This window comes from Denticeps clupeoides, chromosome 13, assembly GCF_900700375.1.
Source record: "Denticeps clupeoides chromosome 13, fDenClu1.1, whole genome shotgun sequence".
Taxonomy (NCBI): domain Eukaryota; kingdom Metazoa; phylum Chordata; class Actinopteri; order Clupeiformes; family Denticipitidae; genus Denticeps; species Denticeps clupeoides.
Genome location: NC_041719.1, coordinates 21,491,950 through 21,515,452, shown reverse-complemented (window position 1 = coordinate 21,515,452; position 23,503 = coordinate 21,491,950). Strand labels below are relative to the sequence as shown.

The 23,503-nt window shown below is 43.7% G+C and overlaps 3 protein-coding genes across 5 annotated transcripts; 1 reads left to right on the top strand and 2 right to left on the bottom strand.

The window, feature by feature from the left end:
- Positions 1–237: 237 nt before the first annotated feature.
- On the bottom strand, positions 238–6,875 carry hdgfl2 (HDGF like 2). 2 transcript variants are annotated; one of them, XM_028999829.1, is made up of 17 exons: positions 6,704–6,875; positions 6,161–6,292; positions 5,765–5,841; positions 4,907–5,045; positions 4,567–4,737; positions 4,365–4,484; positions 4,178–4,246; positions 3,144–3,321; positions 2,990–3,068; positions 2,608–2,905; positions 2,408–2,538; positions 2,257–2,324; positions 2,099–2,169; positions 1,522–1,623; positions 1,292–1,442; positions 1,101–1,218; positions 238–1,008 (listed from the first exon to the last, which is right to left on the bottom strand). In XM_028999829.1, the coding sequence occupies exons 2-17, from the start codon at positions 6,230–6,232 to the stop codon at positions 909–911; spliced, it is 1,944 nt and encodes a 647-aa protein (XP_028855662.1). In that variant the 5' UTR covers positions 6,233–6,292; positions 6,704–6,875; the 3' UTR covers positions 238–908. The 2 variants fall into 2 exon arrangements, with proteins under 2 accessions (XP_028855662.1, XP_028855663.1); XM_028999830.1 differs by having other exon boundaries at positions 2,408–2,535; positions 6,704–6,870.
- Positions 6,876–7,123: 248 nt separating this feature from the next.
- On the top strand, positions 7,124–12,263 carry LOC114802585 (UBX domain-containing protein 6-like). Its single transcript, XM_029001622.1, has 11 exons — positions 7,124–7,329; positions 7,461–7,612; positions 7,689–7,753; positions 7,833–7,961; positions 8,034–8,131; positions 8,216–8,291; positions 8,361–8,445; positions 8,558–8,771; positions 8,849–8,979; positions 9,061–9,209; positions 9,946–12,263. The coding sequence occupies exons 1-11, from the start codon at positions 7,247–7,249 to the stop codon at positions 10,072–10,074; spliced, it is 1,311 nt and encodes a 436-aa protein (XP_028857455.1). The 5' UTR covers positions 7,124–7,246; the 3' UTR covers positions 10,075–12,263.
- Positions 12,101–22,983, bottom strand: LOC114802584 (chromatin assembly factor 1 subunit A-like). Of its 2 annotated transcripts, XM_029001621.1 has the most exons (17): positions 22,701–22,983; positions 22,064–22,111; positions 21,339–21,880; positions 21,112–21,168; positions 20,801–21,045; positions 20,392–20,452; positions 20,229–20,297; positions 19,910–20,127; positions 19,667–19,832; positions 19,458–19,538; positions 17,543–17,641; positions 17,180–17,429; positions 16,889–17,030; positions 15,778–16,072; positions 14,362–14,446; positions 12,996–13,148; positions 12,101–12,758 (listed from the first exon to the last, which is right to left on the bottom strand). In XM_029001621.1, the coding sequence occupies exons 1-16, from the start codon at positions 22,756–22,758 to the stop codon at positions 13,018–13,020; spliced, it is 2,547 nt and encodes an 848-aa protein (XP_028857454.1). In that variant the 5' UTR covers positions 22,759–22,983; the 3' UTR covers positions 12,101–12,758; positions 12,996–13,017. The 2 variants fall into 2 exon arrangements, with proteins under 2 accessions (XP_028857454.1, XP_028857453.1); XM_029001620.1 differs by having other exon boundaries at positions 12,101–13,148.
- Positions 22,984–23,503: the final 520 nt, after the last annotated feature.

The window sequence follows — 23,503 nt, the reverse complement described above, 5'->3', positions numbered from 1 at the left end:
TGAGTATTTTTGCCAGGAAAGGAGAAAAGCAGAGTAGCTTTGTAAAGGATGCATGTGCAGAATTCTAGACTTAACAAAATATAGATCAGTAACGACCGTCTCTTACCATTAAAACGAACATTCAGTTAGGGACCATCATGCTTAGATTTTTATTTGACTCTTAAAAAAAGAACTGACCCACTTACATAACACTACGTACATCTGACAAGCAAATTTGTCCAACTCCATCCATAGCAATTGGAGTAGTTTTTACAGTTTATTAAATCACTTTGTTTGGTCGGTACACAGTATATAATTGTTACTCCAAATGCAGGTAACTGAAAGGAACAGTAAGGGAAGACCAGGCAACAGTGAAACGTCTGTACGTCTATAGCATTCAGTTAGAAGAAATGAACAATTACTGGAAAAGATAAGTCATAAAATGTGAGTAGATGCTGTATGAAAACATTTATTTAAATGTCCACAGAATTACTTTTATGATGGATTGATGGCTTCGTTTGTTTATTACCCAAGTCTATAAATATTATTATTAATAAAAAAAAAGCCAGATATCAAAGCTCACAAAAAAGGCCAACAAAGTACCAGTCATACTGTCTCAACACACAATAGTCCCATACATAAAAAAAAATAATAATGTAATTTTGTCCACAAAAGAGGACCCTGTTTGGCAGTATGCAGAAACAGGAGTGCTGATTCCAGGACGAGAACAATTGTGTTCTCACCACATACTGCCTGTAGGATGCTGTTGCTGCAGTGTTCTCAATTTTTTATATATAGTGTAAAAGCAAGATAAAGGGAGAAAAAGTCGACGAAGAGAGTGAAGAACAGGGAAACCAGTGATTTTCTTCAATCCTGCTGAACCACTCCAACCCATTTATCAGTCTTTTCTTAATTTTCGTTTCTTGTTTTCAGCTTTCGTCCATAGAGGGGTCTGTCAGCAGTGTTGCAGTTGGGCTGGTGACCTTCTCGTTGTGGGCCTTCTGACTGGAAGGGCTCTCGGCGTTGGGCCTTCAACCAAAAACAGGGGGGACTTATTGTGGGACTTAACCCATGACAATATACATATATATATATATAGAATCTATTATCAAGGACTCTACCTGCTGGGAAAAGGAGACTCGTTTTCTTCACCTTTTTGCTCCGGAGATTTTGCCTCATAGTCAACTTCAGAAGCCTCCTTTTTCTGCAGTTCCGACTCCCCATTTACAGGTGTGGAATCTTGTAGCGCAAGAAAACTCTTTACAAATCACATACATGTCTGTCTGTTATTACTATTTTACACTCCATTCACCTGTGCTCTGTGGCTCTTTACCGTCTTCCTGGTTCTTGTTCTCAGGCTTGGCTTTGATTATTTCAGGTTTGCCAACAAACTGCAGTTTGAGTTTGTTGTAGATTTCACTAGCTTTATTCATGACTGCAGTGCTGGCTTTGTAGCGCCGGATCTGTTGGGTAGAAAGAAAAGCAACCATTACATCCTCTGCTGTGGTCGCAGAAACGCCTGGCTGCCGTGTATGAGCTGACCTTCTTGAGGGTGGCGATGACATCAGAGTTCTTCTGCAAGACATGGCTGGTGACCGGGACTGAGCCAAGCTCATCAAGAGCCTGCAGGCAGCGAGTCACGTCCTGCACACAGTATACATAGTCAACATATTGTTCCTCCCTCAACAGCCCAATTCTAGAAATACTTGGAGGAAAAGAGTGAAATAATTGCTGAAACACTACAGCAGGTGAAGTGAATAAGACCTTGGACGCCCTTTTTGCCATCATCTGGATGATCTGTGATCATTACTGTGTCCTGGCTGTGTTGGGGATGAGTTGCTGCCCAGGGTGGAGGCATATGTTGCATAATGATGAAGTGATGAGGCGAAAATCTCAATTTACTACATTTCTACCCTCACATATGAGGGTAGTGGTTGTAAGGAGCAACTTGTGGGTTCAGCCCTACATTTGTATCTACTCGGAGTAGATAAGCTGGATTTTTGATTTGATTTCATCAGTATCCATCTACTGCAGACATGCCAGGATTGGTACAGAAGCAGGTAAAATGCCCCTGGAATTGGTAGTGAAGGACCCCATGATGAAGCGGGTGAACACTCACTGGGTTGTCAACCTTCAGTGCAAATTTAATGTCTGTGTGGAGCTTCTGCAGCTTCTCCTCTGGAGATGGCTCTGTGAGGCAGGCAAAGGTTGTGTGTGATCAGAACAGGACATGCAGAAATCAATAAGGTGAAAACCAAATGCTGGTCCCGCTCTGACCTTTCTTCTTCTCGGGTTTCTTTTCTGGTAGACGCTCTGATTTGCGCTTTGGCTTTTCAGGTTTGGGTCTGGGAAACAGAGTGAATGCTGTCACAAAGGACAAATGATTCATTTTCTACATTTATTTCCCCATCAATCCCCCGGACCTTACCTTTGTTTCTCCTCTGACCTCTGGACCTTCTTCTTCTCCTTCTCTCGCTCTTTTCGGTCCTTCACTCCCTTTTCCTTCTTCTGTTTACCTCTCTTCTGGCTGTCAGAGCGCTTTCCAGATTTCTTTACCTGCTGCAACATGCAACATGATGAATGCAGGCAGCACGTGCGTTTGGAAGAGTGCATGACGGCGGCACTTGCCTCAACTGGGGAGTCCGAGTCGGACGGTGCAGGGATGGGCGGTGGGGGAGGTTTTTTAGACTTCTTCAGGGGATGCTCATCTACTCCCTCATCGGAGCTGGAGCTGCTGCTGCTGCTGCTAGCGTCTCGTCTCCCCCCTTTCTCCTTCTCACGTTTCTTTTTGTCCTCCTCCTCCTTCTCCCTCTCACGCAGCCGGCGCAACTCCTCGGCCTCCTCCTTCCTCCTGCGCTCCTCTAACTCTCGCCGCCGCTCCTCATCCCTCCGTTTCCACTCGCTGACACGGTCTGGCTCGCTGTCACTGGAGTAACGAATGGACAGAAAATAATGTGCTCTTCTGTGTATCGTCATGATGAGCTCTGCTCATCCCCTGAAACCTACTGACCTGTCACTGTCTGATGAGGAAGGCGCCTGCTCAGGAGCAGATTTGGGTTTCCTTCCACGAGGTTTTGGAAGAGGTTTTTCTGAACGCACAAAGTCACGTGTAACCACCAATAACATGAATGATTGTTGCTGTGTAATTCTAGCGCTGTCGTCACCTTTCTTGCGTGCCTGGGGGCCTTTTCGGGGTGGGGGGTCTGACCCCGAGTCGGATTTGGAGCCAGACTGTGACTCAGATCCCGACAGTGCTGGTCGTGGTTTCTCATACTCCTCAGAATCAGTCTGTCCTCCTTTCTGCTCAGATTCGGAGCCTGATTCAGAGTCTGATGAGGCCTTCTGAAGCAGGAGAAAATGTCTTTCAGTCATGAGACAAAAACATATTTCTGTACCAGTCGTACAATGCCACCATCTGCTGCTGCTTCTGTTCGTTCTCTCAAAGGCACCGAATCATGCATGCAGACCACCTGCAGACTGCAGTGAAGAGACCACCAGATGAGTCCTAGTCCTAGAACTGCTGACGAGACCAGCATGAAACGAACCAGAGGGTCACCACAGCCACCACCACTGTAACAACTAAAGCTTCAGGGATCTTCAAGTGGACCAGTAGCATCATAATGGACACGTAATGTACACCATGACACCGGACTACATTCTGGACTTCTCCACCTCTAAACTGTAGGACTCTACAACTGTTTCTCGTATTGGACAAACCATCCCCAACCCTGCACTGACACCATTTGCAGGCTCACTCTACCCTGGAAGGGGGTCTCTCTCTCTATCAGTCCTTCCCAACGTTTCTTCCTTTCTTTATTCTCTCTCCTAGAGTTTTTTTTGTGGGCAGAAGAGTCAAGTGTGGGGGTGTCAACTGTAGGCCCATTGAGACGTACAGTATGTGATTTTGGGCTATATAAGAAATAAATGTTATTGTTGCTGTAGTGTGAATAAATAACATGTTACAGGAATACTGCATTATGAAACTGCATGTACATGCATGAAGAGTTTTTTTATGGTTATTAGAGAATTTAATATAGCATGAGTCTGTATGATGGGTACAGGTGCAGTTTCACTACAAATGCAACATTAAAAAAGTATGATTATTCATATTAACATGAATTATTATTGTAGCAGAGCTTTAACTTGCAAATTAAACATGAAATGAGACTCATCCATGAACTGTATCTGTGTTCTATACCTTCTTTCTTCCTCTTCCGACTGATTTCCTTCCTCCTCTCCCTCCCGATTTCTTTTCTGGAGTAAAGTCCTGAAGCACAGACACATGGCAGCAGAAAAGGCCAGAAATTTAATATGGACAAGAAAAGTCTTCTAGCAACTACAGACATGTAGATACAAACAAGGCAGGAACCGATGGTGCACCGTACCTGGTCACTGTCCTTTCCTGAATCAGACTCTGAGGAGGGGGACGGTTCTGGTTCAGAGGGAGACCCGCTTTCCTCTCCCTTCTCACTGGAAGAACCACGGGTCCTCTTCACAGGGGGACGCTGGTGAACAGATCCAGGATCAGAAGTGCGTGTCTTGAAGTGCAGGTTGGAGCAGTATGCAGAAAAGATTGGAGATACTGACCTTAGGAGCAGGAGCCTTCCTCTTCACCCCTCCTCGTCCCTGATCCTCACTTCCCGAGTCAGAGTCCTCGGAGCCCGTTTCTGCCTTTCTTGGTACCACTGCTTCTTCATCCTCTTCAGCATCACTTCCTGCATCAGCATCATTGTCTTCGCTGTCAGATGAGCTAGCAGGCTAAGGTGAGAAGGTCACATTTAGAAAGTCAGTTCATTTTAGGTGGTTATTATTTACGAAAGTCAAATGTAAAAAAAATACTACAAAGATTGGAAAATTCAAGAAGGTAAGTCAGCACATTTTACATTCTCGCGATAAAAACAGGAAGGAACACGAACTGTAAACTCACTGCGGGGGTGCTGTAGGATGCATGTGGATTGTTCTGGATTTCCCACAAGCCCTCGTTGAAACCTTTCCTTTTGTTGGGCTTGCCATAACGATCAAAATATTTTTCATAAGCAAAAAGGTCCTTTGGTGCCAGGAATGCCCTGTGAAACCATATATACAGCATTACGTCTTCAGTGGGGTTCAAACCCAGCCCATTGTGTCCCCGAGAAAGACGATTAACCGTGAGCTTCTCCAGGGGGACTGTCCATGCAACTAGTGGTGGTTTCGGACATCAGCTAAATACTATAAAAGTAAATATAAATGTTCAGATTCATAGCACTAATTTATCCATTGGACACTAGGGGACGCTATATTACACTTTGTTATTAGGATAATCAGGCTGTAATTTTAATTTGTGCCCTTGAATTAATTTACATAACTAGATGGCGATCTACCTTCTAATTTGAATGACATGCACACTGAAATACTTTTGGGTTTATTTTTATTGTTGCTGAACATGGGGCAGCGATGGTCTAGTGGGTAAGAAAGCAGTCCAGTAATCAAGTCACTGATGTCCCAGGGTGATGGTTAAATGTAGAGGACACATTTCACTGTGCTGCAGTGTTTCACAATGACAATCACTAAACTTTCAAAACCAGAAATCAATAAAATATTACTTATGATCACAGGAAGATTCAAAATACATAAACTTGTGAAAAGCATGTTCTTTTCTACAACATTCTTTTTCTTTTCTTGCACTAGTGACTATTTATCCAAAGACAGACTTCATGGAGTCAAAAAAACCTTTGTGGTCAAACTAAAATTTTCTATTAAATCCTTTATGCACACATCAGCATAATTCATCGTACAGCATACTTACGTTTCATGTGTTCCAAAGAAGAAAATGGGTATTTTATTGGGGGGAGGTTTGACTGCACCCTCAGCCACATCCTCAATCTAAGAAAGACATGAGCAACATCAATACAATGCTGGATGTATTCACACTTCAACATCAATACATCACATAAGCAGAATTCTGCTCAGGTTTCAGGCTTAATGAGTTACAATCATACAAACCCACGTAAACGGTAAAACCTCATTTTAGACCAGAAATAAGTAGCTACGTCAATAACAGGACCTGGCTCCTAATTAAAATATCCCAAATCCTAAATACTGATCGAAAGTTTGACAGTGTACACTGAGGAGATGCTGGCCTTGTCCCGGTGCTAATAACCCCGGGGAGGCTGAGGATGCCCGGGTCCCGCTGCCAGCTTACCCGGGCCGGCCAGTGCGGGTACCCCTTCATCTTGGCGAACACCAGGTCCCCGGGCTGGAAGTTGTGCGGCATCTTCTGCTCTGTGCGGGGTGCGTGTCTGGCAGCGATCTCGTCTTCAGGTCGACACAGAACCTGGAAACGACGCCAGCATCGCACAGCGCGAGATAAGGCGGCTGTTCTGGAAAACAAACTGTTTCCGCTAACTTTGCCAGACAAACCGGAAATCCCGCCTCCGTGGCCGCGGTGATTGGGGCAAAAGACTGTTACTCAAAACCTATAGCCAGTAACCACCGACAATGTGTATCCTGTATATTTAATACCTAACCAGACTTTTCTCATGGTGGTATTAAAATCCATACACAAGCGTTGCAATGCGAATAACAAAGTCGTTTTAAAATCAATTTGCATTAGTTTAGCCCAAACCAGCAGGAATGTTGAATGCCAAGAAGGGGCAATATCATTCTATTTCATTTATCATTTAGAAATATTACGTTTTTCTTACTATTTGGTACAGTGCAAACGAAACACGTTGCTTCAACTTACATTTCATGCAGTTGTGCCAAGTAAATGATATTTTTGTCGATTCTGCAGGTCCATCCACGACACCAGAGGTCTCCACAGGTCGCATCCGTTTTAAGAGTGTTCTTTTTCCGGTAACTGGGTTCAAATAAAAGTCCCTTATGCTGCTGATCATTTCTTATAATAAACACGAAGTGCATGCGTTTATATCACGTCATGGAATTATTTTAAAATTATGAATTTATTTTTTAATCATTTTTTAAACGGTTTTCAGTTGATCTGATCCTGTCCTTCTTTTTATGCTGTTTAGTGTGAATGGTTATAATTATTTTCGTGTTAGCGTGAACGAGTAAAGGTGCAAAAGTGCTTAAATTATCTTCCTAATAAAAATGTGAAAAGTGAGGAATTGCTGGCAGACTGTTAATTTGAAAGAAAGCGGAAGTGCAACATTTCCTGGCGTCTGTCACGTCGCTCTGGGTGTAAACAGTCATCTGCACATCGCCCTGCAGGCACATTTATTCCTTCTCTCAGTCTCCAGTTCTTCACCGAACGCTGGTGTAGCTCACAATGAAAAAGTTTTTTGACGACATCAAGAAAGACATCAAATTCAAGCAAGCAGGACCGGGGAAGAAACTTACCGACGACGCAAGGCAAGCAGGCGTTTTAATCCGCTTTCGCTGGGGACTGAAGCCGTGGTGTGTTGTGTTGTGGTGTGGTTTGGCGTGGCGTGGCGTGGGGCTTTATTTCATATTAGTTTGACTCTTTGCGCTTTTTACTGCAGTAAGGCCCCGGTGGCGCAGGGCAGCGCCCCCACCAGAGCCCGCCAGTCCCCCACCGATGGCGCACAGCGGGCCGGGGCGGCAGCCTTGGCCCGGGTCGAGCAGCAGCAGCGGCCGCGGGTCCACACCTCCCACGATGCCATCCGGAACCAGGGTGGGCCGCCATGCCAGCCGCGCCAGTGCCAGGCGTCACTATGCCGGTCTGTGTCCTTAATAAATGTGTTTTACAGTGAAGCGGGAGCTGGAGGCAGAAGCTGCAGCGGTGGCCGATGAGAAGAAAGAAGCGGAGAGCGAGGCAAGGCTTAAAAACCGCTGATCTAGCGCAGTATAATGCAGTATAAAGGCAGAGTAACTTGAGTTCTGACTGTTAGCAGGAGTCCACGCTGCCAGTTAAGGATCCAGCCAGTCTGTCCGTTTCAGGGGTGTTCTTCACATGCCCGCTGACTGGTGCTACCTTAACCAAGGCCGAAAGAGAAGTCCGCATCAAAGAGGCGATCCTCATGGTAAGCGTCAGACCTGCTGATGCTCCAATATCAGATCCACAAATCTGTACAGTGCAAATCTTCTATCTGCAGTGGTTTTCAGAGGATCCAGTGGAGGCATCCGTCATGATGGTTCACACCTTCAACAAGGACCGTGAGAAAGTGAAGGCAGCGGTCGACATCATCAGCAGGTTTCTTACTTCTGCAGTGCCGCGCTAAAAAGCCGTTTTTGGGGAGTGGCTTTAAAATTTGCCATCAACCACCTGTTCTTCTAGGTACACTGAAAATATCTGTAAGAATCCTACAGAAGAGAAGTACAGAAAGATAAAAGTCAGTAACAAGGTCTTCCAGGTGAGTGTGGAGAGGGCAGGAATACGTTCCTGTGACATTCGGTGACAGTGACTCAATGTCTGTGCCCAGGAGAAGATGAGTTGTGTTGAGGGAAGTCGAGAGTTTCTGCAGTCCCTGGGCTTCCAGAGCACCATGCTGTCAGTGGACGGTCAAGGTGAGCCAGCTTGTACTCATTGACACTGAGAGCAGTGATGAGCAGAAATTGGGATTTAGAAAATCTAGTCATATCAGAAGAGTAGCGTCACTGTAACCCCTGGCCTTCTCAGAGGAAGAATTCCTGCTGCTGCCTGAGCAAGAGCCCAGCGCTCTGGAGGTGATGAAGGAGAAGCTCAGCAGACTGCAGAAAGGAGAGCCGGTCAGGGCCCAGCTGGACCGACAGCTCCAGGTCTACAGGCCATCTCCGGATGCCACACACTTTGAGCTGCCCCCAGACTTCTACAACCTCAGCGCCGAGGAGCTGAAGAGGGAACAGCAGCTCAAGTAAGGTGAAAAACAGGCAGGTTACTGTGAGCAGGCAGGATGTCCGCTCTAGATAAACGGTTTGGAACGATTTGTAGGAATGAGGTGGTAGAACGTAATGCCATGCTCCGGACGAAAGCCATGCGGGAGAAGGAAGAGCAGAGAGAGAGGAGGAAGTACAACTACGCCCTGCTCAGGGTGCGGATGCCAGACGGAAACATCCTGCAGGGTCGGTGCTGGGAAAATGAAGAGGTGCGGGGCAGCACCCCGACCTTCTGTTTACGTTGCTTGTGCGTGTTGTGTGCACCAGGTACGTTCCTCGCACGAGAGCGCGTGGCGACGTTGTACGAGTTTGTTCGCACTGCACTGGCGGACAGCTGGCAGCCCTTTGAGCTGTTGGCTCCCGGAGGACAAAAGCTAAAAGAAGATGAGGAGGTGGCCATAAACGAGTGTAACCTGGTGAGTACACAACATTCCACATTATTATTTATGTAAATATTCCTGTCTTCCATTTCAGAAGTAGTTGTAGTTGTCAAGAATGAAACATTTCAGTGAACGTGCTTTAATGGTCCCGATCGTGAAAATTAATACGAGTTCCCCCAGCCCATCTATGGTCCTGCAGTGGCTACAAATGGCGATAAGGGTAAAGACTGTTATGGCCATTCTACTTCAGATCTGGAATTTGTCCCCTTATGATGTCATAAGGGGAACGTTTATCTCCCGTTTCTCATGTTTTACCCGCCCGCCCCTGCCCTAAAACATTATCTCTACCGAACGTCATGGCTACCAAACATGTGAAGCATTGCAGTTGCTCAGTGTTTGGATGTAAAAATGAGCACGAAACCGGTGGATTCGTTTAATTTTTTATGGAAAAACGCTGACACGAATTCACGTCTGCGGCAAACATTGTGCTTGGTGGATGGTGTTGATGACCTTACTTCTATTGGCCGCTCTCCTCCTCATTAACATTTAAAGCTACAGATTGAAACGTTGGAACGGCGCGTCCTGGGAAATCGCGTTGTGGGACTGGATCAAAGTGGCTGAATTTCGGAATGTGACTTCAGATACAGAATTAAAAGCCCCCTTTAGGCTGATCATAAAAGCGACAATTTATGTGTTGTAAAATATGGCATTTTGAACGAAAATCTTGTTGAAGTTGAATACTGAAACATGGTGGAATGGTTCTTTTTCTCAGGTCCCTGCTGCTGTTGTGACGTTCTCGTGGGACGCAGCAGTGCAAGCGGACATTGCGGCTGCGGGTGGGCAAAGCGCTAAAGCCATTTTTAAAGCAGAGCTGCTGGAGAATATTCGGACTCTTAGCTAAACCATAGAAACCATCTCCAACCCAGAACTTTTCAGCGTCTCTCCCTCTCCGGTTCTACGATTCCAGGAGTCCAGACCAAACCCTACTGTTCATTATTTAAGGTTGCTGTTGCTGTGTGTGATGGACAAAAGGATGTCAGCAATTTTCACCACTTTGTGTTTGATGGAACGTAATTATAATGTCCACCATAATAAACTAGTGTTTACAACTATACTTACATTCAGCAAGATATGATAAGTAGAGAACTAAGTTTTAACTCGAAATAGAAATGAATACTGTTCAGCGTTTAGGGGTCAACCAGTTTGCAAGAACTAATGAGCTAAAACCCAAAGACCATGAGTGCTAAACATCGATGTGCTTGAGACATTCAGCTTTCACATATGTTGAAGCAACCGGTATATTAATATGCTCAATTAATTTCTAGACATACTTTATCGTACATACATTCAGCTGTATCTTGGATGAATTAATTGTGCAGCATAAGGTAATGCGGGCAGTTCTCAACATCACTTTCACTTCATATTTCACCTGTGGAGAGGAGTATGAAGTGAAAGTGAAGTGATACACAGCACAGCACACGGTGCACACAACGGAATGTGTTTTTAACTCATCACCCTGAGTGAGCAGTGGGCACCCTGACAGGCGCCCGGGGAGCAGCGTGTGGGGACGGTGCTTTGCTCAGTGGCACCTTGGCGGCAACCTTCTTATTACGGGGCCGCTTCCTTAACCACCAAGCCACCACTGGCCATAAACCATAAAATATGGTGTGGATAAAAGTGGTGAGTGGTTTTAATTATCGCGAGAGAGATGTGAAGGTGGATGCTGAGGAGGTGAAACAAAGTCCAGCCTCTGCCGATTATGTTATAAACTTGCTCATTTCATTTCTCTCATAGCCTAGCGCTCTACAAGCTGGGCTTTTATAAAGCTGTACCTGTCGACCTGACATTTTACGCTCCATTACAGCTCTAACGTGGACTGTTCATACCGTAAGCATTTCAGATTAAACATTTAATGAAGGAGTGTTACAACTGTCACAGACAGAATAAGGTGCTCTATGTACCGAAGATACTAAAATGCCATCCATACTACAGAACGCTATAAGAATAGGCTCAGGCTACTACTATTTTATGTTTGTTATTTAAGTTTTTCTTGTTTTCTGTCTAACTGTATGCCTCAAAGAGTCGAGAAGTGACAATGACAATAAAGATTCATCTCATCTTAACTTGTTTTGAGACAGAGTGCCATATTGTCATTGCGCGTGGTTAGAAAGACTGTTGGGTGATCTGATCAGGCATGGACCCAGCATGCATATGGACAGAAGGATCCTGGGCCAGATTGAATGACCACCTACTCAAATGGAATCAGATTTAAGGGTGATGTCCATGTCATTTGCTGGAAATGTTTGTCTGCATAGTTAAGTGAGCAGAAAGTGAACCAAAACACACAGAATAAATGTTGCTCCTTGTAAAAGGTTGAAAAGTAACACCATTCAAAGTGTGATAGTTACTCCCTGGCTGTGTTACATCTTTTTCATGCTCTTCCACAATAAACAGCAACCACCCATTTGTTTGGCAGCAACATCTTGTAAGATTGTGGTGCTTATCAGAATTTAATAGTTAACATCACTGAGAGAATGTAAGTAATGACATTTTTTGCACTTTTGATTTGTCAGCATGATAGTTATGGTTGTCTCAATGTTTTTGTCGTGTTTACGTTGATTTTGAGAGATCATACAGTTAAGCAGATGCAGTGATGCTATTTTAACATGTAGCCCTATACTACCACCTACCTCATTAAACATGTGTTTTTCCAAAACAGTTTTATGTGGAAAAATCTTCAGTTATACATCATTTTTCATCTTCGCATGGAGTCCAAATGATCCTACTTGTACAGGCCTACTGCATTCTATCATTTGTTGTGAAAAAATGCTGTTTTATGGAAAATTAGTAAGGTGGACTCATTCTGCAGTCTTGCTAGCTTTAGTTCACATATATAAGAGTCAAAATAATCTCATTTCATTGCAAAGCATTGTTATGTTGATTTTAATGCACCTAGTGGTTGATATGAGCATGGATGTGCTGTCAAATGTTTTTGCACACAGAGCAGAATTTACTGCACAGAACAATGTACACACACCTTCAAATGTTACAAAAACAGATTGGGGTTTAAATAAAAAGCTTTATAGAGTACATACTGATCCCTTCCCAAAATCTGTCTCCTTATTCACTTCGTATACAGGACCTGAAAACCCTGCACATAAAATTAGGAATTTATTACTTTTTAAAATAATGCTTTATTTAAACAATTTTGTCTGCCAATAGGAAAATGGAATTGAAACATTTTGGACTGATTTAGTACCCCTTATTAAAAGAATATACATTAGAAAGGCTTAAAGAGTACAAACCCCATTGTTTTATAGCAGCCTGAAACACAACAGCATCTGCTATTTTACAAAGCCACAAATTAAAAATAAAACCAGACAATATCAAGAGAGCAAAAAGAATGACAATGTATATAAAAGTGCGATACTTATTATCAATGAATATTTCTCCATTTTGAGTGAAAAGATAGTTCAAGTATTTGTGATGTAATTTTACATTTAGTCCAGCATGAATCCTACAACAGCACAGCAAAAGCAGCAGTTATCCAAAAGTAACAAGGGGACTGAATGCACAGGAATCTGCCTGAAAAAAAAACCACACAAAATCTCTTTAGACAGCAATTTATTTACAGCTTCAGACCCGCCCTTTGTTCTAGAAGGTTTGGGGATGCATGCTCTCATCTACCATTTGGAAAGAAAGGCCGAGCTCTGATTGTAGGATCATGTGATCACGTAGTACATTTGGCCATCAATACTGTCTGAATGACTGCCATAAACTATTTAAAAAGGGGAATATTACCATCAGCACCACGAATATTACCAAGTCTCAAATCTTCTAGCCCTCATGCTTTGGCAGTTGCAGGGTTTGGGCAAGACACAGGAAGAACACTGGGGTCAGAGGGGGTCACATCCATCTCCTCAGTGCTCTCAGGCTGCGCCGAGTTGGTGGCATCATTGGCCTGTTTGGGAGACTCTGCAGAAATCAAAGGCCATTACCATTAGAATTTTCCCCATCAAAATATTGTTCTGTTATACAGAATAAATAGCACACACACTAAACTGGTTTGTTGGAGCGCTGTAAATTTCAACACCCATGCTACCATTCTGCACGTTTTGAATCTTTTTAAAAGTCTTACAGTTGATGTGGCAAATGGGTTGCCATTAAATATAATTTAACCTTTTTACACAATTTGTAACAACTTCATTTTAGCAACACAGACCTTACACTGAAGAGTATATCACTTCACTGCTGCTGAGGTGACCATACGAAGACCTTTTTCCAGTCACTAAGCAACGTGCTTTCCTGGCTGTACAGTGATGCACAGGCCTAATATCACAATGAGTGTTAACTAAAGCAGCGTCTTTTTTCTATAGTCTGCACCTTCAGGTTTTTCATGATATACTCTGAATTCTTGGCAGTGAAGTACTACATTTTCAGGTCCTTAAATTTACCAGTACTTGAGTACAAAGTAAATGTACTTTTAAAAACAAAATCATTCACAATATAAATGGAATCAATAAATCAAACATGTTACATTTACAGGATTAATCAAAAGCCCTTATCCAGAGCGCCTTATGATCTTACTTTGTATTATTGAGCATTATTTTAGTAAAGTACACATTTTCCATCCCTGACAGAAAAACAAAGCAGGTTAAATTTCAGTCATGCGCTTACAGCCACATAACTCTACAATTCTGCAGCTAATTGGGATATTGGAGCAGTGAATCAATGTATGACCAATAAATTGGGAACTATTCATAAAAAAGGCTCATTTATTAGTACAGAAAAGTGCCACAAAATATAACACTGACGCACTAAACAAGATAATAGTTAAAGTGAAGTGACTGTCATTGTGATGCACTGCACAGCACACTGTGACAACGAAATGGGTCCTCTGCAATCGTGGGGACGGTGCTTTGCTCAGTGGCACCTTGGCGGATCGGGATTCGAACCAGCAACCTTCTGATTACGAGGCCGCTTCCTTAACTGCTAGGCCACCACTAGCCCAACATATAATATGCAGGTCCATTAAAACATGGATTTTTGAGGTTGATGTGGAAAGACTACAACATTCTGCAGTTAACTCTGACCTCAAACCAATCAAGAATACAGTTGGCATCTTAGCTCCAGTGATACGTGAATTTCAGAAATGTAGTTCTCTCCTTAATAGGTACACTTTAGTCACCTTGAACACCAATGATGATGCAGTCCCCTTCATCTTCATCATCTTCAGTATCAGCCTGAAACCCATCAGTGTCCACTGTTTCAGTCTGAGAAGAATAAAGGATCCCAGCAGTGAGATTGTGTCTTTTATTGGTTAGAAAATGATTCATGTTGACTAGGGTTACGAGATTAACCAGTTTGACTATTAACCACCTGTGTGAAACGTTGAGGTTAAATCCACAGAGAAGACTTCAACATCAACGTAGAATAGTGCGACCGATACGGATAAAGTGAACACAGAACACTCCTCGAGCAGGTCATGGAAGGAGGACAACTCCTCCTAGGAAGCGCTTGAAGTCTCCCGTGTGCATCGATAATCGTAATCTAATCGTGAAGGTTCACACCTCCAGTATTATGTACAGGTAATATGGACTCGGGTCACGCTTCTGTGATCAAAATTTACGAGTTCATTTCAGCATGAACCCTCGAGAGAACAGCAACAACCGAAGTACGCTGAATATCGCAGTCCCACCAGCCTGTATTAGTCCGGATGAGTGCAGAAACAGAGGTACCACGAGCTGTAAAACATCCTGTCACGCGGACCATGTTCTAGCGCTCTGTAGTAGAGACTGTGGTGTTCCATGCAGCCATGTGCTGGGACAGTGCGGTGAAGACCGCTAATGCCAACAGGCTGAACAAGCGGATCAAAAATGCTGGTTCTGTCCGGGAAATGTCTGAAAGAAGAATGCTAAAAAGATTCTCAGGGTCATGGACATCTCCTCTCACTCCATGCACAATGCACACCTCCCTGATGGACCATCAGAGCAGAAGTGAGCGCCACAGGAATTCCTTCTTCCTCGGAATCAGTATTAATTGCACATATTCCTCATAACAAATAAAGTAAAAGCAAATAAAATAACATAACTTATTCTGCATCCATGTTTATTTGGGGGTTTACATGGAGGGAGTTGAGTTTATTAAGAACATACTGACTTATTGTCTTTAATTTGCACAGTATTCCCTAATGATAACGCGTGTGTGTGTGCGCATATGTACAATTTTTTACATGTTCACATTTCAGCTCAGGCATCTACAAGCACCACACCAGCCTTACATAACTGACTGGGTTTTCAACCTTATGCATTTTATTTGAATGTTTTCAGTTGTCCACTACGTCAGTGTGTTAAAATTCAGGTATTATCAAGGTATTACAGCATAGTTGGGTATTTAATACATATATTTAATAGAATTCAGAGTGTTGTTGCCCATGTCCACCATGTTTGTTAACTACTGATGAAGTGAAGTGGTTCTGGCAAATCACCAGATGATTCCAGAGTAAACAGTCATTTCTGCTGCATAGATATTCCCCTTCATCCATGAAATATGACCGTGTTAGCATTAAACTGTTGAGTGTAGCTTGAGAAACAGAGGTACATACCTGTTCTTTTTCGCCACATTTCTTCATGAACTTTGTGATGGACATACTGCTGCCACTCTTCCTCTTGTCTGAGGGTGTGGTGGAGGACAAATTACCCTGTGAGCCTGCAGTCACCGGGGTGTCCCCTCGAGACAACTGTGCACCAGGAGTGAGGTAGTTCCACTGGCAGGGGACAGGCAAGGAGGCCTGGTTGAAGCGGGCCAGCACATCAGTGTTGACGTACCAGCAGCAGCGCCTGCAGGTCGATCGCTTCTCGTACACGGCATTCTCCTTAATCAACCGCTTCAGACCCACCCTGGAGGAAATTAGACAGCAGCTATGAACCAGAAGACCCAGGTTCAAACCCAACTTACTACCCCCAGGGGGACTGTCCCTGTACCTACTGACTAAGTCGCTCTGGATAACCACATCTGACAAAATGTAAAAAGTTCAAACCCACTCCACAATATTATACGCATTCAACCATGTCCGCACCATGATATCTAACTAGACCCCCCCATTGCTGCAGGAGGACGCAGACATGCTGGGTTGGCTGGAGACAGTCGGTGAGTGAGAGACAGGAGTGTTGGTGACCCCCTGGGGCGTTGGAAAGGCAGCGACGGCGTGGTGGGGCATTCAATCGGAATCCAAATCACTCTAACCCTGTGTAATGCGGTCATGCTCACCAATCAAATGTGTCCCATGTTAAAGCCACAAGCCTCAACTCGTGGTATACTAGTTTATATTTTGATGTACGCTTATGCGACAATTTTTAATACATACAATATAGCGAATATTCAGAAATAAAATCGCAATATTTTTCTAATAAATTGCAATTCATTTTTCTTAAAATTGTTCAGTCCTACAGCAACATACAAATCATTTCACTGCATATCATTCTGTGTATGACTGTATGTGACATAAAATTTGAATTTGATTTACAAGAATGAAGACTTGGTCATAGAGCCAATAGGTGTACAAATGCACAGCAAAACATGGAAATTACTAAAACAAAATGGATAGTGACTGGAATGTAGTTATTAATGCAGCCCAAACAGATAGGCAGCCTGATGCATCAAGATAATACAAAAATAACAATTACGACGAGCAAAATAGTGAAAAGTTTGGTTACCTGGTGGGGACACTATCTAGTGAAAAACTCTGGGGACTGCTGGGTGATTGGGTCTTCTGTCGCATTAATTCCTGGAACTCTGTGATGATTACTTTACTGCTGTTCACATTCCCATGTAGCAGTGGCAGCAGGAGGGACAAAACTGCAGGGTCAATGTTTTACATGATTATTTATAGCTATTTATTAACAAATGTTAATGGATCATAATTGGTTGTGGAGGGGGTTCGGAGTCAACGTTCATATGATTATATATCATTTTGTTTCTGTATTTAAAAGAAGAATGTCACTCACGCTCTTCATTACGTTCCTGAGAAGTGCTCTCAGGTGTAGATGGCTCTTCTCTATGTAGAGGATCCAAGATGCAGACTGCATGAGGCAGAAGTAGCTCCAACTGGACTTTGGACAACTGTGTCTCACCCTCCCACACACAGCCAAACACCACCGTCTCAAGCACTTTCACCTTCTTTTTAGAAATTAACTCATCCCACTCACGAGCCTTAAGCTTCTGACGAACTTTCTGCTTCTCAAGATCCCCACCATCCTGTACGATATCACACATACACAATAATGGAGAATTCAACTTCATAACTGTCATGAAGTTGTCAGAATGACACTTGAGATTGATTATCCAAGTGAAATTAAAGAGTGACATACCTCCTCTTCCAGTGCCCCCTCACCATCTGACAAGTAGCCATGTGGTACAAAGAATCCGTCGTCGTCGTCATCATCATCCCCAACTTCATCATCATCATCCTGGAAAATCAGGATTGTACAGGGTTACACACAGCAATAGACAACTAGGACTGGACAGTTTAAGCACATGTTTAGTACAGTCACATAGACTGGGACAATTTGTTGGGGGTGCAAACCCCTATTGTCTACAAAAGGATTATTTTTATTCTCACAAACCTGGCATCTTAGGTAGCTTGGCACTACCTAATGAGTCACCCCTTCTGGGGTTAACACACTCGCCTGTGAACCAGGAGACCCAGGTTCAAATCCCACTTACTACCATTGTGTCCCTGAGCAAGACACTTAACCCTAAGTTGCTCCAGGGGGGGACTGTCCCTGTAACTACTGATTGTAAGTCGCTCTGGATACGGGCGTCTGGTAAATGCTGCAAATGTAAATGCAAATGAACACACACACTTTCACCTATAGCCACCAAATTTAATATGAAAGTTAAATCGAAGTGATTGTCATTGTGAAACAGCACACAGTGCACACAGTGAAATGTGTCCTCTGCTTTTAACTCTTTACCCTTAATGATAAATGGGCAGCCATGAATGGCACCCGGGAGCAGTGTGTGGGGATCAAGAGGACCTCAGTGGCACCTTGCCAGTTTGGGGATTCGAACCGGAAACCTTCTGCCTAGGCCACCACTGCCTCTGTAGTGCAAATGTCCTGCAAATGCATTTAACAATCACCCTTGTTGAGCCATGATACCCAGGGAGCAGTGTGTGGGGACATTACCCTGGACAAAGGTGACCAGAGTGGCACCTTGGCGGGATTTGAACTGGCAACCTTCCGATTAAGTGTCCACTTTCCTACCCGCCACTGCCCCAAATGCAAAGTATATATAAATCTCCTTTATGATAATTAGCACTGGAATCAATACTAAAATATGGAAATTTTCTATATGCATTGTAGTGGGCAGCCCTTCCCCATCTACCTGGAGGACCCAATGTTTACATGAGAGGTACTTCTGCACCGAACTTGCTAGAAAATGTAAAAAGCAAGAGCACTACCTGTAAGTATTTTGGTTTGGATGTGGTTCGACCTCAATTTATCATTGAGGCGGGTCGGGTCAGGTCAGGTCAAGCTCGCACAGTAAATGTTCAGTCAGCAGTAGTAATGATCGGTCACCGTCAGACCCCGCTGAACTCGACCAAGCGACCAAATGTCTAGAATTAACACTGCGTAGTACGTTAGATAAAGTCGCTCCCCTCAAAAGGAAGATAGTACCTTGGTATAATGATCACATGCGCTCGCTTAAGAAATTAGAACGTAAATGGTGTTGAAGTAAATTGAACGTATTCCGAATAGCATGGAAGGAGAGCCTACTTAAATTAGGAATAAGACAGAAACGGACACTAAATCACTCAATATAATCATAGTAGCAATGGTTTTATGAATTTCTTTAATACTAAAATTGTTCCAAATAGAGAGAAGATTAAAAACATTACACCTCATCATAGTACTGAGACAGTGCTGGTTAAAGTGGTTAATGACCTGCTGTTGGTCTCTGATCAGGGACGCATTTCTCTGCTTGTCCTGCTTGACCTGAGTGCAGTGTTTGACACTATTGACATTCGATCCACCTCATAGAATAGAAGCACCCAGACTACTGGCAGACTCCAGTGAAGAGACCAGCAGATAAATCCTGGTTCCTGACAAGTGTGTGTGTGTGTGTGTGTGTGTGCGCGCGCGCAGAAGGGTCAAGTGTGTGTGTGTGTGTTGGGGTGAACTGTAGGACATGTCAAAGCCCATTGAGACATACTGTATGTGATTTTTGGCTATATAAGAAATAAATGTTGAGCATCCAGATGGAATGCTAAAATCAACTTACTCCTTCGCTGTGTGACAGAGACTCTCCTGGCTCCTCCTCCTCCCACTCTTCATCACTGTCCACCTCATAGTCCAGCAGTTTCTTAAATAAAATGGTAACATGCCAGTCAAAGAAGCATACAAGGCAACAAATTAAAAAAATAATCCACATGGTAAGAGTATGTCAAATTTCATTGCACAAACAGTAGTCTATCGGGTGATTAGACTAACTTTGTCCTGACTCAGAGGGCAGCGGGGGGAGATGGAACAGCTCTTCTTGCTCCAGGTGCCCCAGTAGGCAGGTCTATAGTTCTCATGGAACTGAAGAAGCTTCATGCGGCTGTAGAGCTGACGGTCTGGCACACCCTGCGGCCTCGATCCAATTACCAAGCACTTGCTGCAAAAAGGTAAGGATGCAATCTGAAACTAGTGAATAGTACATTTAGTAGGCCTTGATAACAGAACCATTTTTACCTCAGTGAATCCTGACTCCGGGGTGCAGTTGGGCCAGAACGACGGGGTTTCTGTCTGGTCCAGTCCTTCAGGCCATTAAGGCTACTGTCTGGCTTGGCCAAGTAGTGGTCCAGCTCCTCCAGAACAGCCTCCTCGCACTGAACCCGGCATAGAGGAGCTAGATGCATATGTTCCTTTATCTCAAACGGTGCAAACTTTCCACAGGCAGAGGCCAGAGTCTGGAAGAGACACAACAAAATAAAATACAACAAGATTTAGATGTCAAAGAAAGATTTTTTTTTTTTAATAAGATAAGCTTATGGACTAAACACAGACAAACCTTTGGGGCAATTTGAGTCTTGGATTTCTGAAGAAATCGAGTGATCTCAGCCTTTTCAGCTTTGATTCGCTGATTTGATTTTGAACAAGAACAAAAACAATCATTATTTAAATCTCTCAAATATAGGGAGAGAAAAAAAAAAAAAACTATAATTACTACTCACATCCTTCTCTTCCTTCAACCGTTTTTCCTCGTCTTTCTTTCTTTTTTCTTCTAGCTTTGCCCTGAAAAAGAAAAAGAATTAGATTATCAAGTTTTGGTTGGCAATTTCTGTATATGAGAAAAAAAAAAATCTTCTATTTAGGAATACTTTAGGCTAGCACAAACATACCACAATGTTATTCCAATGTAATAGGACAAGCAGATTTCACATTACAGGAAACTAATAAAATCCCAATTCATTCCTTAAGAATACACAATAGTTGTCAGTGCTCCATCACATCACACTACCTTCTTATGCATATTCTTCATATACTCAGACCAATTTAGAGTTGCCTGTGCATGCCTTTGGATGGTGCGACAAAATGAAATCATGTTATAATATGACCAAAAGAAGGCAGAGATGAACTCACTCCTGCTTCGATTTGCGCTGCTCTTCCTTCACCCTTAATTTTTCTGCCTTCTCTTTGTCATCTCGCTCTTTCTTCTCCCTTTTCTCCCTCTCTTCTTTCTCTTTCCGCTCCTTCTTTTCTCTGTGCTTCTCTTCTTTTAGCTTACGGGCTTCCTCTTTTTTCTTTTCCTTGGCAGCCTTAGCCTCTTCCCGCTGTCGCTCTCTCTCTTCACGTTTCTTCTCTTTCTCCTCCTGCTCCTGTAAGCTCTATGGAACAGATTGCAACTTAGCAACAATATTTAACAGAAACGGACAAAAACAAAGACATTTCACCTTCAGGGAACGTCGTTTGACTTTCTTCTGTTCAGTGTCAGTCTTCTCCGTAGTATCCTATGCAGGAAGAACCGTTCAGTGACTAGTGTTACACTGGATATCACACTTTGTCTCATGTTTTAGAACCATAAATGTGGATCTCCTCGATTAAGGACCGGTTCATGGATGTCTCAGTTTCATCAGAAAATGACAGAATTACCCCAGATATAGGCTGGGGTTGAACTCACAGAAGGGGTGGCTGGTTTGGCGCACTCAGGGGAACTTGTTTTTGTTGACAATGAGCTGGTGGAGCCAAGTGAGAGTGTGGAGTCATTTCCGTGGCTAACTTCAGTATCTCCATCTTCCATGTCCGACTCCATGGTGATATCTTGAAGGGGAGGCTGTTTTTCGTCATGATCGTTTGCCTCCTGCCTGTCTGGGATGCCGTGGCCGACCTCAGAAGCAGCAGGCCTGGCGTCAGCAACAGGACAGGAGGTCAGGGTGGGTACAGTGGGCACCAGCTTGGCAGCATCAGCAGAGTTGGAATCTTCAGTCAGGTCTATGGTTGCCCCAAGGACCGAGGCAATGTGTGTTTGTTTGCCTCGACTCATAAAGCAGTCAAGGGGTCCACGACCATTTACTAAAGCAGGACCAAGCGGGGCAAGAGAAGGTTCATTCTCCCCATCAGACACAGTATTGTCAGGGCCAGTGAAGACTCTGGGACCTCGGGTCCTTTTGGAATTATCATCTTCCTTGGGTTCTGGATTAAGCCGCTTGAAAGGCAAACGAGCTGGACCACAAAGAGAGCAGGTTCAAATTCCAGCAAACATTTAGACATTTTTACCACAAATACATCTAAATGGGGAAATAGAAGCACATATGCCAAAATATAATCAACTACATAAATATTTCAGCATCAGCTATTATTCTATCATTCGGAGAAGCGCTTAATTTTGGCCCAGAATGTAATTACCTTGAATAAGTTTCTTTGCTGTAGTCTTTTTGCCTCTGCAATCCATACCTGCTGAGACATGTCAGTTTTATATAAAAAACACAGCCACTGTCAAATCATAAACCCCAATCAATACACATGAATAAACAGCCCGTAATAGTACAAAGCTAAGTATACGTGACTATCGATCATTTCTGAACGACATTGAACAGGTGGTGTAGGAGTGCAGCACTGACTACGTGCGATGGGAGTAAAAGCGGCGACTTTTCTTCTCTGCTCTCCCGCCATTCGAGGAATTAAAGCCGAAGCGAAGGCCGGAATTGTCGCTAGTTCAGCGAAGGCTAGCATCAGCCCAGCTGCTGTTCTCTTGACAAGCCGAAACCATTGTGCCACGAAGCTGCTCCTCGAGTAACCAAATAACCAGGCCAGTTTACCGACCCAGAACCTCGGAGCTGGCTCACTGCAGCCAATACAGAACCATCTGCATCGTCCTAGAAGATTTTACAGAAGTTCTGGTGAAAATGGCGTCGACTGGAACCAGCAGGCCGGCTAAAATGCCGCTAAACACCAGCTCTCTTACTGCGGCTAACTAGCTGCTTACTGTTCCACTATATTCTACTGCAAAATGCCGCGTAATAAGAACACGTTTCTCTCAGACCTCTTCTCCTCGGAGTGGAGGCTAATGGCCCGTCCGCCGCCAGCATCACAACCACCATCCGAAACGTCTGGAGCCAGCTAGCGTGGAGCTCAGCGGGGCCCGACAGCAGTCCAACGCGGCGGTGTTGTCGTGGCAGCTGATATTATTCACCATTTATTAAAACGAGCAGAGAGCCGCCGCGGTCCATCCCGCGCTCCTCGCTCAGAATTGGCGGGAGTGTGCGCCACTAAACATCCCTCATTCTGATTGGCCAGCGCGTTTTAACGTCAACACACGTAGGCGCTCATAGGTCTTCTTCCTGCGAATGGAAAAGCGAAGCGAACTGTAACAGTATTATTATCTGCTCGATAAAAAACAGCGTACTCCTCTGTATTCTTATAGATTGTTGTTTTGCATTGTTATAGCACAGCTGACAATTTATGTCAGACAACTTTAATGTTTTGATGTTAATTATGTTCAGGCAAATCCAAAACCCCCATATGTAAATAAGGGGTCCTGGTGCAGTTGCACATACATTACACGGAGGTCTACGACAATAAATCCAAACAGCCTCATTTGCTTCTCTCAGGATAAACATGGTGTCAGAGTAGGGGAGGAGGGTGGACGCTGCTGCCTTAATCTATTTAGATGTTACATTTACGCTGTTACATGTACTACAGGAGTTAAAGATAAATGTTGATTTTAACAGAACATGTTGTTTCATTTTTTCAATTGTAAATTGTACTTCCGTAAATGTGTTTTAAGCAGAATCCTACTCCGTAACATTTGCACTGAAAAGGGGAACTTCCGTGTGATTACATTAC